This window comes from Streptopelia decaocto (genome assembly GCF_964273445.1).
Source record: "Streptopelia decaocto genome assembly, chromosome: 2".
NCBI classification, from domain to species: domain Eukaryota; kingdom Metazoa; phylum Chordata; class Aves; order Columbiformes; family Columbidae; genus Streptopelia; species Streptopelia decaocto.
Genome location: NC_138655.1, coordinates 114,768,864 through 114,782,845, shown reverse-complemented (window position 1 = coordinate 114,782,845; position 13,982 = coordinate 114,768,864). Strand labels below are relative to the sequence as shown.

Below are 13,982 nucleotides of genomic sequence, written 5' to 3'. Positions count from 1 at the left end.
CTTAGTGGGGTCTCCAGACCTCATTTATATCCATTTAGTTTTCTGAATATTTTGCAGAAGGGGAGCTTTGTCAGGAGCACCTCTTTGCTATACGCAGGCCGGTCTCAAGGTTTATTAATATTATCTCCTGGAGGAAAAGAGTCTACCTGAGAAATACTGTTTGTTCGCACTGATACACACTCTTAATTTTAAAACATGATTAAGCACAGAATGAAGGAACATGCATAAGCATTTGAGAGGCTACAGCCCAGCTCAGTAGGACTGAGCTGCAAAGACCTGATCAGCCACCAAAGGATGAACCGTAGAGTAACTCCCATGCCCTCTCCTGCATGAAAGTGCGATGTCTCTATCATGATCCCCCTACGAGTTACTACAGAGCAATGCTATGAGTTACTATGGAGCTTCCCAATTGTTGTATGCTGATGAACAATGATAATAAAATACTTTCCCAAATTACAGGTCTCTTGGCAAGAATTTGCAGGGTTGCAGCTTATCAGAGCCATGCTTCCAACTGCAGCAGATGTGTGTGATGATTATCTAAGTTATTGGATGGAGAATTCTTTAGGAAGATGTTAATAACAATAGAAATGTGTAAGTTCAATCTGATATGCAAACCATCTTCAGTGCCTTGTGAATGTATGGCCATTTAGCAAAATAGAACTGGAAACAGTGAATTGTGCCAATTTACGTACCCTTCAATACAGTGTTTATCTGAGACATTTTTTTTCTTTATTTTGAGATATCTCATAAATACAAAGAAACTGTGCTAAAATAATGCATAGTAATGTAAAAGTAATAAAAGCAGGGCTACTTCCAGTGCTGACATAGACATATTCCTATGTAGCATGTTTATTACACACTTTCTTGCATGGTAAGGGACCCTTAGGAAGGCCTATGCCGAAGGATGAATTTCCTGAACAAAGTAAAATACATGTGAATTGTAGTGATTCAGTGCCTTCCTCTGCTTCTGGAAGAATTCTCTAGCCCATGAAGAGCAGGCCTTCTAGTGTTTTTGATTTGCCAGTAAAACAGATAATCATGATGAAACGTGTGAATGTGATCGCTGCCATCTTATTCACTGTTAACTATAGTTAACCATAAAGCTTTTTTTTTTTTCTTTTTAGGCAGATGCTAAGTTGAACCTTTATTATGACCAGCTAATGGCTGACATTGTTATATGGCTGACTGCAGGGAAAGCATCACTGGAGAAGAAGCAGAATTACATACAAAGTGGTATTTGTGAACAGCTACTGCTCTATCAAGCTGGGTGAACCCAGGCTGAGCAATAATCAAAACTAATGAATGTATCCTGTCAGTAATAACTGATAGCATTAACATTTATACAAAAGAGGTAAGGTTTTGATGATGTGACTTCTGTTTTAATTACTGGCATACAACAATGTCTCTGTGCATATCCAACAGTAGGACAAAGTTTTCTGTGTGACCCGATTTTGCTAAAATTACCACAGCTTTGAAGGCTGCTTGGAAAAAAAAGCAGTACCTCTTCAAACAGGGATGCAAAAGGAAAAAAAAGCCCTAACATTCTACTTAATGTGGCATTACAACCGGAAAGGATGCTTACCTCTGATAAGGTAGACGTGGGAGATAGGGTAAGGGAGAGGTAAAAAGCTGAGACAACCCCCATACCCGTAGCACCAAATGGGAGAAACTAAGGTGGGGGGGAGGATTAAGATAGTAGATTTCCCCCACAGGCTGGGTTTTACTTCATGAGAGATTTAAATGAGAGAGTGACCTTCCTCCTTGTTATGCCACCATTATCAATATTAGGAAGAAACGGAGGTTGCTGCTCACAACAAGCATCTCCCTTCTTCCCCGATGAGAGGCGAGATATGGAATCAGGGCATCAGAAGGCTCGGAAGCAGCACCAGTCCCCAGCTGGCTCTTTTACTGGGCAGCTAACAGTCTGTGAAGTGTGGTGTAGGCATGGTACTGGGAGGCTTAGGGTCTCATTTCACGTGTTTTAAGCAACGAAAATGGGCAAATTCCTCACCCCAACACCGGTGCTACCACGAAAGCAGCACAGACTCAGTGAGCTCACCCCACGGACAATATTTTCATCCTGCAGATGTTGATTCAGAGGTAAGTTTTATACCTAATCAGTGTGTTGAAGGTGCTTTAGTGACAATCACAGTTGTTGTTTGTTTGTTTGTTTGTTTGTTTTTCCACAGGAAAACCAAAACTGTATAACAAATCTGTGTGTATTGCTCCATAGCTGCCCTGTCTTAAGTATGATTTCATCACATGCCCTTTTTAACTGATTGAGTTATGGCAGGGCTTGAGCGTGCAGTTCAGTTGCTGTAGCCTCCTGCCTTCATTTTATAAAGGAGATGAAAATTTTCACATTTTCAGAGTATTTTAGCGAGTTCCCTGATGTTATTTGGATGCCTGAGTTGTTATTTGATGCCCTCATTGTGATTTCTATGTTTCTCACACTGTGTGACGTTAATATTTAATGAATTTTAGACCATCACGAAGAGAAGATTCGATGCGTATAATGATGTAAGTACTCTCCTGTGGTAGTTGTCACTTGAGAAATTATTAGGGTAGATTTTTTTTTCCCTATGGCTGTTGATGTAGAAGGGCTGTGGCTGCACTGGAATTAGAAAAGGGAAACGTAGCCACTAATTACAGATAGAGAAGTAAGAAAAAGCCAGTTTGCCAAAAGATGCAGTATATCTTTCCAATGGAAAAAACATTCAGACGTGAAAGTCTCTTCTGGAGTACTGTGCAATAATACGCACCTCTACAGGCTCATCTATGTTTAAAATGCAGAGAATCGTGAAGACAACGTTCCCAGAAAATAAAAAAATCCAGGCTACATTTATGTACTGGGCTCATTGTGTGCTTTGCACAATGTGTGAAGTAAATTTTCTATCACGGTTTTATTTTAATGGAATATGAAACCATTTTAATGGCATCTAAATTATCGTATTTTCCTGTGCAGCTTCAACCTGTACAGATTGAGGCTGAGACAAGAAAAACGCAGGCTTTTTTTTCGCATAGAGAAGGATTTTGCTAGTGATGCCTACAAGTTTACAAGTATCAGTTTTCCATAGTCCTTGTCACAGGTGCAATTTTTTTCTATTTTATGACTTTTGCTTGCTACTCCAAAGGTAGGTAATGAATTGTATTGGAAAAGAGGTGTACACATCTTGCTTTTTAGAACGAAGATGCAGGCTTTTGGTCTGGACTTTTGGGTTTTTTTTTTTTCTTAAAACTGACACACAAATCTAATTGTCTTGCTTCTTACTGGGAACTGAAACGTATTTAAAGTAGTCATGTATGTACCAGTCTGCCATGCACCTGATTTGCCACTACTGTAAGCTTTTTTGAAATAGCAACTCATATCCACCGCCCCCAAAGAAAGAAAATAGGAACGTGTATAAATCTGAAAATGTTTTTCAGCTTGTCGTCAGACTAGTTTATTTCAGAGAGCATTCATGCCTCCAAATGAAACATCACAGTTCAAAGGAAAACGATTTGTAAAACAGGCTTGGAAAGATCTGTCACAGAAAAAACTCCTGCCATACACCACGAGCATCATCCCATCCAGACCATACATGCATGCATGTGTGCAAAACCTCGATTTTGGTGATGTTTGTAGCTAATATTGCTTGTGTTTATACCTAGGAGAGCAAAGCGTGGACCTGCGAAGGGAAAGTGTTAAGGAGGAGCTGCAATAGCTACAGCCCACCGAGAAGCGATGGGCCGCGGGACCCGCACGGCAGGTCAGGAGAGCGGGGGCGCGGTAGCTGCCACCCAGCTGCTCCCCAGCCCCTCGGGCGGGGAGGCGGGTGAGCCCAAACCCCGCCGAGCCCCGGGCCACCCCGATGGATGGGGTGAGGCAGCCCGGGAGCTGGGCGGGGAGGCCCGGAGAAAAGCTCCTTCGGGCGGCAGCGGGCCCGGGAAGCGGCCGGCTCCGGCTGCGGGAGTTTGTGCTGCGGCTGCAGGGAGAGAGGGGGCAGCACAGGGGACGGATGGAGGCGGGAGGGGATGTCGGCGGCCCCGGCCGGGCGGGCAGCCGGGGAGCGGAGCCCCGCCGCGGCGTTCCCCGCGGGCAGCCTCCGTCCCTCCCGCGCGTCCCTCCTTCCCTGTCCCGGCTCTCTGACGGCCGGTAAAACCTGTCCGCAAGCACAAATGGCACTGACACAAACCGGAATGCGGAGCCCGCTGGAGAAAGCCGGCGCCGCCGCTCTCTGCCCAGGTACCGGGATTTCGGCTGCACCGGACTTGTCCGAGGATCCACGTTTCCTCCCTCCTACTCCTCTTTTACCTTTTCCTCTTCTTCTTCTTTCGTCCTCTTCTTCTCGTTCCTCTCCCTTTCTCCCCGCCCCACCCGCCGAGCGGCCGCGGGCGCAGCCCCCCGACGCCGCGGCCGGGCCGGGCGGTGCTCGGCGGGGCCGGGGGAGGGAGTGGCCGGGCATCTCCCGGCAGGGAAACGGGGTCTGGGGCTGGCAGCCTGTCTGCGTGTGTGCGCTTCTGGGGGAGGGAGGCACGGGGGCCGGGGGGTGCCGGAGGAGGGACTATGGGGAGAGGAAGGTATAAGAAGGGATGCGGGCAGGGGAGGGGGGTGATGGAAAGAGGGGGTGTGGGGCCGAGGGGCAGGCGCTGACAGCTGCTTTCCCCTCACCCACAGTCCCCTCCCCCGGTGCCGCCGCAGGGTGGGACTCCCCGGCGGGACACCGTCTCCCGTCCTGCTCCCCACCCCCCCGCTGCTGCCCGGCGCCGGGGGTCGGTGCTGGGGTGGCCGGGCTCCGCCACCCGACGGCGCGTCCCGGACTCTGCCCCACAGCTGGCGGGCAGCGGCACCTCCGGGAGGATGCCCCGGTTCTGCGGGGGCTGGGCGGCACTGCCGCGCCTCGTCCCGGCCGCCGCCGCCGTCCTCCTGGGCGCCCTCTGCCTCCCCGGGGCTCTGGCCTCCTCCCTCCTCACAGGTAAGAGGGCGCGGGGGGCGCAGAGCCCACCTGCCGCCGGGACTCGCCGTCGGGCGCGGGGGCTGCCTGGCATTTCACCGGAGCGCGGGAAGGGCGGACAGCTGGAGGTGTAACCGCCTGGTTTAGGGCAGGTGAACAGAGGAACCGTGCTTCCCTCTCCCTTTTTTATTTTCCTTTTTCTGCCCCCTTCCCCTCGAGGGTTATATTTTCCTGATGGATTTTCACAGAGGGAAATGCTGAATTGATTTCTAGTGCAAGCGAGGAACCATTAGATTTTGAAAAGTGATTCCAACGTGACACAGTACCGGCTAATCAGCGTGAGGGCCATAAAGGGATTTCTAATTTGATTCTGTTTGACAGTCAGCCTGCTAATTTTGACTCATTTGCCAGTTGGCTGTCGTGCATTAAAAGGATGCTTGGTTCAAAGCTCATGCTGTACTCCTGGTCCAAGTCCTCAGAGGGTAATGGACTTTTTGCTGATTTCAGTGAGCTCTGGATCTATCGTTATAGAAGTACCCTGCTTTGCATGGAGTACTCATTATTCTCAACACGTCATCTGAGAAGAGAAACAGCGTCCTTCTTTGCTATAACTGGAGCACAAAGAAGGTCTAGGTTTGTGCAGCAATAAAAGGCCAGTTATTTCCCAGTTTCCTTTGGAATTTTATAGAAATGCTGAACATCCCTGCTTGCTTAAAACAGGCAAATTAAGGCAAGATTTAAAATCAAAGGCGAGGAATGGAACAGAGGTTAATCATTAGTGTGATAAGGACAGTTTCAAAAACCAGCTGGGAGAATTATAATATGTCAATATTTTGAAATTTTTATTTCTGTTTCAGGATCTGTTGCAAAATGTGAAAATGAAGGAGAAATTCTGCAGATACCATTTATCACAGACAACCCTTGTATAATGTGTGTTTGCCTGGTAAGTTTGGATTTCAGATAATAAGAACATTCAGGCCTTTGCTAAACGTAACTGCACTGAGAGGGGAAAATTTCACATAATCAAATCTTGGGTGCCTCTGTTGCCTTTATGTAACACAAGGTTATCTCAGAGCCGAGCTAATGGAAAGTAATCCAATCCATGATCTGGCAATCGCTTCTTTGACTTTTAAACTCTCAGACACATATTTACACCTGACTTTAGTATGACATTGTGAAACCGAATTTACCATGTGAATTTGGAGGGAGAACTGTTTTCACAAAGTCAGGGATGTACACAGAAGTCTTTGCATAGAGCTCAGCAGGAAGGGTGAAAGGTAAGGTTTGGAAATGCTGCTGCTTTGAGCTCCCATGTGTGTAGTTTCACACACCAGTGGCTGAAGAGCTGCTCAAGGGTGCAAGGTGAAGGCTACAACGTGACTACACACGCTGTGATAAGACAACAGTGAAAGCAGAAGTGATGCTTTCATCAAAGCACTTTATTCCAAGGATGACACTGCCTGCTGTGCTGGGAATGCAGTGGTTAATAATGTCGCTAGCTGATACATGTTTTGGGGAGAAACATGCCCTTTCATTGTAACTCTGCTTCAGAGTTAAGCATTTTTGGGAGCAATTCAACTGGACAAGCCAAGGCTTTAGGAGTTATTGAAAAACAGTTGTTCTAAAGAAAACTTTGTACAACATATTTAAAAGAAAGCCATAAACCCTAATTTGCTGTTGAATGCAAAGAAAAGTATAAACCAGAAAGCACTATGTTTTACATTTTGGAAGTTGTAGAGTAGCTGACTGTAAAAACTGTGTTCTACTTTAGGACTTAAATATCAAGACACGCACTCTCCCCCTTTTATTATTGCTATTAATATTATTAGCATTAGCCAGCATCATTATAAATCTATAAAAGACTTAAAGAATTGTTTCAAATTGTCGTTTAGAAGGCAGTTTTGGCAACTTTAGGAACCTGATCTTGAGCCTCCTGAGGTTGATGTATATCACTACACTGAGTTCAACAGATTTTAAGTTAGACACAAAGACAATTTTGCAGCTAATAGTGATAAAGAATAAGTTATTGATTCTTCTGGATACTTGGGGGATGGGGAAAGGAGGAGCATGGGATGTGGTGAGTTAAGGAAATCAAGGGAAAACAAAAAAAGACATGAAGCTGTGTTCTGTCATGGATCACCTTCCCAAATATGTCTGCCACCACTCTTGCTAATGGAAGCTGGTGTTAACCAGCGAGGAAGCAATTTATCTGTGAAGGAGCAGAAGTTCAGTCTTGGGCATCAGGGCAATAATGCATCAGGGTAAAACACTTGTATTTATAGATCTCTCTAGACCTTGGCTTTATGAAATCAATGAGCACCCTTTTAGTGCATGAACATGAAGAACTGCAAAAAACATTGGATGTAAGAACTCTAAATCTATGTGGTTTGTAGGGCATCCTTTAATGAAACAGCAACTGAGGGCATTTAGCTCCCTTCTGTGCAAGGAGGATGCAACATTTTATTAAGAATATGGATGCCTAGTGAATTACCACTGTTACCTGCACTGGATATGCTCTGTTTTATTTCTGCCAAAGGATAAATTTGGTCTCTGTTTCTTGAGTTGGAAACTGGCATACCTGGTAGAGGAGAAGGAAACTGGTCTGGAGATACTGACTTTAATGCTGTGTGGCATCCAAAGCAATGACTTACTGGAGAGCCAGTTGCTGAAATCTCTGTTCAGGCCTACCACAAGGGAAAAGATCAATTTTAAGAGGTCTGAGACAGAAACAAAAAAACATATGGTGATTTGTGACCAGGAGGGAAGAGGGAACCAGGTTTCCTTACATCCAACTAGAAATATTGATTGTTTAATAGCCATTCAGTGAGGAACTTTCTCTGGAAGACTGATCATACTCTTCAAGAGCAAACCTGATGGATGTTCGTATCATAAGAAGCGAGCAACTAAGAAAAGAGCTTAATAAGCTGTTCCAGGAAGGAACAAATTGCTGTCCAGGAGAGGACAGAAAATTCAACAGAGGACACTTGTGTTAAAAACACTAGTAAAGAGAGTAACTGAAATATTGGATGGGATTATGGCAGGTCTCCCCTAGCAGTGATACATTTCCATGACTGCAAGCTGCCATAAATAACTGCACAAGTTACAGAAATCTGAATGACTCTGGGAAGAATATTTAACTCCCTTCCAGGACATTCCCATTTCACAAATGAGAGGAGACAGAACTGAATTGCTGGAACCAAATAATCATTAAGTGTTTGACAGACCTGACTCTGCAGGTTGTGTCTGGCAAAGCACAGGGAGGCATCCTAGCAAGGGAGAAAGAAGCAGGCAGCACAAGCAAAGCAATCTCCAGCTTTCTCTTTAACAGGCAAAATTAGTTGGGAGGACAAAGCAAGGGGTAATATTTTAAGAGCAAATGTGGTGAAAACTAGAAACTTACAGGTTATGGGTAAGTTGCAATCATGCAACAAAGACTATGAACAGCAATTACAAACGCAGTTTGTTACACACCAAGAAGTCTTGGAAGGAAGATTAAATCCAAAAGTTGTATTTCTCATTGATTAGTGGAGATGGGATGGACTGATTTTCATGATAGGAATATGAAGAGGAACAAGGCAGATTGAGCATACACTGGCTTCTGGGGGTGCTGCTTTAATAAAGCTTCTATCTCTTGTTTTAGAGTTATTTGTAACACAAACCTCTGTATCTTGAATACAAAAGGCACACTGATCTCCTAGAGACAACCAAGTCTGGCTACCAAGATGAGTTCATTCTTGCGCATCTGCTGTAGCATGTACAAAGAGAAGTTGTGGTGATATGGAAATTTGGACTCAGGGACATGTGCTGGAGATTTTTTATATAGTACATAGTAAATCATTTACTTCTAAAGTATAGATAATACTTTTCTAATAAAAAGGCAGCACACCCACCATGAGATAGCTCTGTTTTGGACTTCCCTACTTGTCAAAATGAAATGTGATGGAGTGCACGAGCAGCACTGATGCTTGCCCTTAATATAAAGAAACAGGTAAGATTAAGAGTATGTACATGTGTGTGTAAATGTGCACTGTAGGTCTGTATGAAAGAACTACCAGCTAAACAAGCCACTATGGCTTAAATCTAGAGTTCCCTAATTTGTAATTTATATGTCTCTATGGTCTTAATAATGCCCATTAAAATGGTCATTTTTAACATCTGCAAGACAATAGTTTCAATGTGAGTTTTTACAGTTACAACACTTTAGCAATGGTATATTGCTGTCCAGCTAATCATCTCTCTAAGCACTTAATAAACATGGATTAATTTGATTTCCAAAGAACTGGTTATTAATTACAGCTGACTGCAAAAAGTGGCCTTTTTTTTTTTTTTTAGGTAAAAACATCTAAGTCAAAGAAAGATTGTGGTTTATCCACAAGGAATTTCTTGTAGGACTGTGATGAAAGCTCAGGTCTCCTAACTCCTGGTCTAATGGTTTGACTACAAAGCCATCCCTTCTCACTTCATGCACTTTCACTTTACAAGTGGATGTGGGTGGTATAGTCACAGTATGAACACACTTATTTTCTTTTTTGTCTCTCCAACAACAGGCAGGCTGCGGAGATGCCAGGTTTTTGGTGTGTCTGCTTTCCGAGCTTGTTCTGAGGCATGGAATGGGCAAAGGCAGATTCAAGCTGACTTCATGATCCAGAGGTTTTGAGAACTGTGATTTATGACTTGCTGTTGCTATCTGCAAAATTCTGTTAGAGCTAATGTGCTTTGGTCATCTGCCCATGTCCACTTGGAATGTCTGTGGTTCTACATCTCCCAGGAGATACGCTATCTCTGGGAAATTACCACACCACCTGGCTTTCCATAAGGATATAGCCCAAAGCAGGCTGGAGGCAGCTCAAACTACCTGCTTTCTTGGGTATTCACCTTATATGATGCTAAACTCAGGAACTGGATAAAACACTGGCATCCTTAGTACTTAAAGCTAATGGGTAAAACGGAAATACAGAAGTTGCACTTGGAAAATTGTTGCTCTGAATCTAGGCCACGTGAAAATTGCAGGTAGGCCTACTTGAGAAGTGCCAGTGTAGTATGGCATGGTTGACTGGCTCATTGCAAGCATGCAAGTCTTTATAAAGACTTCTGTGATGGAAAGGGTTGAAAACGCTCCAAGCTGCAGCAAGCTCTGTGTCAGAGGAAGGTGAACAACTGAAAGGAAATACTAGATGTGATGGACAATAACAAGGACTAAGTAAAACAACTCTGAAGAAAAAATACTGTCAAAAAAAGGGAAACTCTTATTTCAGATAATGATGTGGCACTTAACGGTACAAAAAATATGTTAGAGAACATATAGTTGTGATATGATTTTATACCTAGTGGTCAATAGTAAGAAAATCTCATGTCCTGCTGTTCTCTGAAAATCAAAGTAATGAAACTGTGGGTAATGAAGCTGACTGAAAAAAGTTTGAGTTTTAAAGAACTCATCTGAATTGGCATGATGATTATAGGTAAAAATATATAATCTTGATAGTATTCATAATGCAATCATATTGGTTCAGTTTGATAAATAGATTTTTTTATTGCAGTTATTAAATGCTTTAAGACTGCAAATGATTATAGCTATAATACTTAATGCAAAAAAAATATTCTAAAAATATACTCACACATGGAAGAATGAGTTTATTTCAATTCATAGGAACATTTCATACACCTTGTGCAGTTTGAAGAACCAAAACATGTCATGTATGGCAGAGTCAGATATTTATATTTCAGATGTGAAAGTTTTAAGCTGAGGGTAGTGGAGGCATGGGTCAGTTTCTGTCAGTAGAAATGAAACTTCATGAATGCAAAAACCTAACACATTTTGGTAAGTTTTGTACTTTTTGTAGTGCAAAATATACATTGAGTATTTTGAAATGTTAAGGGGAAAATGCTATTAAGAGAATATAGGGAGAACTTTTGGTTAGGTTTCTTTTATATGTGAGTCAGCATATAAAATAGGCTTGGAATATTTAAGTTCAACTCTGGTAAAAGTATGGTAAATGATCAAGTGCAGCAAGAGTTTTTGTTGGTACAGCTTTTTAGCTGGAAGGTATCTAAAACTCAAAATAGAAGTAGGCTCACACCTGATATTATGGCATTTACTTTCAAGAAATATATACTTCAACATATGCGTGGAAAAGACATAAAAATGCTACAGTCTGTTGGAAATAGGTGAAACGGGAACCTGTGCATAATTATAGGATGAGAATGTAAAACCCCATAGAAGTAACTTAGCCTGAATTAAACTTCTGAGTGCTGAGTTTTTCAGAGTTGAGATGAGCTCAGCAGTGACAACAATGACAGGTGGTGTTGCCCGTGGTGGTGAGGAGAGCCATGTCATTTCATGCTCATTTATAATCACCTGCATGGACCCTGAACGCCTTGCCAGAAACAAGCAGAGATCCAAGAACAACCTGTCAGTTGGCCGGTGGTAGATGTAGTTTTAAAATGAATGTACCCAAACCTGCCAGCTGAAAGAGACAGGTGAGAAGCCAGGAACTGCAAGGAAATAGATAAGTATACCTCACGTAACAGTGGTTTACACATCACAAGAGACTTTTATTTTTTTCAGGAGAATGAAAGGGTTTGGTTTTGGTGTGTTTTTTGTGAGGAGAAAAGGTCTCTTTTTATTTTTATTTTTTTTTTAATTTTTCCAAAATACTTTAGAACAAAGTGAGTTGTGTCAAGAAACAGCTGATAAAAGCCAGTTGAGATCTTGACAAACCACATCTAAATCAGTGCCATTTCCCCCACCTTTTTTCCTCCCCCCTTCCCTTATGCCTGTGCCTCAAACTTGCCAACTGCACCTGAGGAGTGGTAATCATATGTCTCAACCTTTTATCACCTAAATCCAGAACAGAAGGAAATAAATGTGAGCCAGAAAGTGTAACCAAGTGTTGGAAACCTGAGAAAAGTTTGGAGACAGGAGCTCAGGAAACTAGAAATCAGAGCTTTGCTTGGCATACGTTTCATTCAGCGTGAAACATCATTCTATAGTTTAAATTTCCGCCTTTAAATCCAAATGTACAATGTAGTTTTTGACCTTTGCTCATAAAAAATTGTTATATTTGTTGTTATAAGACCTAGTGTTCTATCTAGTTTGAACGGACAGAGTAGTGAAATTGAGTGCAAGCAAACCAAAGAACAGAAGAAATAACCTCAACCCTTGGTCCTCCCTGCACCTCCCCCCCAAAAACCCATCTCATCATTGCAGGCTAAAGCAAGAAAGCTACTATAATAGATTTGCTGGGTTTCTTTACCTATAGCATAGTTGATTTCTGTGGCACAATACACAAGTTGAAAGCTCACAGCTAGCCTGAGAGCAAGTGTTTGACACATGTTCAATGAAGATGGCAGTGTTTTAGTACATCAGGATTCAATTGCTGTTGCATCAAGGTATAATGTGGCCCAGATGACTTTTAGTGGAGTAGTGCATATTGAAAAAAAAAATCATCAAACAATTCTTTCATACCTATTGTATTTAATTTAATTTCAATAGTTTACATACATCAACTACAGAATCTACCAAGACTGCATCTTCTTTCAATTTCAATATTCTTGGTCTTTATTACTGTGTAATACAATCAACTTTCTCTTCACCCACAAAAATAACAAACAAGAGAGACAAAAAAGCCTAAGATAGTGTATTGGTAGTTTTTGCCCCCATATTACGCAAAAGAGAATGTTGTTTTGATCAGTGTTTGAAGAGTTCCTGGAACAGAAACATGCCTTGACATGATGAAAGCTTTATTAGTTTTTATCCAATTTAAAAAAGATACAGATGCATATGCCATCTCTTACATGAAAAAAACCAACACCTCACACCCCAAAACTAAACACCAGTCAAAGATCCATGTCGGATGCAGCTGGGTGTCCCATATTTGCTTTGTCATGGGGGGCCAAGAACAGTGTGTGTGTGTGTGTGTATATATTTTAATATATATAATTTTATATATATATAAAATATATATATGAAGATGGTTTTGCAAGTGAGAAGTTAATTGAACTGAGAGCCAGAGCTAGTTGATTATCTGTTGTGGAGGTGATTGCTTTGGTAGACTCTCCTGAAGCATGATTCATGTAGATTCAGTTGTAGTTGTTCTTAATTAACGCAACACCTTTAGGTAAGACAAGGCGTTGAGCTGAGAATGAAACCCGAACTATCAATGGCAGAAGATGGTTACTCTGGCTTGATCCCCTTAAGTTTCCAACAGCAGTGGTGAGACAATGTTCAGGTCAGTTTGGTGCCATACAGAGATACGGCCACCCTGGCCAAGTAGTAACACATGCAACATCTCATCTGATCTCATTTTTTCCTCTGAGGAATGAGTATGGATTGTATAGCTGGGTGTTGTCTGTGCCACCTATAGACCTCTTGAAGTCCGCTTTCTGCACCTTGCTTCACATCCCAGGGCTGCCTCAGAACGTGGCACAGCCCTAACACAGGTATGTTTGCCTTCAACTCGCTGTGCTTTATCATGCCATTTATTTTGGAGACACAATGCACTGTCATATGTGACAGCTTATGATGAAGCCTTTTGGAAATCTGCAGACTTGAAGAAGCTATTTCATGGTGTTCTCAGAACACGTGGGATAGCGAAGAGTTCACTGCTTACACATTTCTAACATGGAGTCAGCTGCATTGAGCAAACATACATATGCACACAGTGCTGAATTGATTATACATCTTGGCAAAACCCTCCTGGAAGAGAGCTGGTGGTATGTCGCTGTAACGATGATGAAGATCCAATCCGTCAAGTGTGGAAATGAGATTCTCTTTGGCACAATTAAAGGATCAGAGAACTCAAATACAAAAGAACATATTTAAAATGTATAAGTAATATGTGGAAAAATATGAAGGGCACAAAAATGCCATAAATTAAATGGAAAAATGTAATATAAGTTGCAAACGTCTTTGGAATGTGTCTACAATAAGTGCAAAATGGATCAGCCTAAGTTAAGGCACTTTTTTATTGCCAATAAGAAAAACATTATTAAAGAGCTGGTCCAATATCAAAATGGCATTTTAAAAGCATACGGTTACCTGTATATAGT

General features: G+C 42.3%; 1 protein-coding gene across 3 annotated transcripts in view; it reads left to right on the top strand.

Annotated features, from left to right (window-relative positions):
- The first annotated feature begins 2,070 nt into the window (after window positions 1–2,070).
- BMPER (BMP binding endothelial regulator) overlaps window positions 2,071–13,982 on the top strand; it is a 149,530-nt gene continuing 137,618 nt past the window's right edge. The window contains exons 1-4 of one of the 3 annotated variants that reach the window (XM_082046621.1): window positions 2,071–2,100; window positions 2,485–2,520; window positions 3,652–4,225; window positions 5,792–5,877. In XM_082046621.1, the coding sequence (XP_081902747.1) occupies window positions 4,015–4,225; window positions 5,792–5,877 (297 nt within the window). In that variant the 5' untranslated portion in view covers window positions 2,071–2,100; window positions 2,485–2,520; window positions 3,652–4,014. Of the gene's footprint in view, window positions 2,101–2,484; window positions 2,521–3,594; window positions 4,226–4,631; window positions 4,956–5,791; window positions 5,878–13,982 lie in introns of those variants that run through there. The other 2 variants (XM_082046622.1, XM_082046623.1) reach the window with 2 other exon arrangements.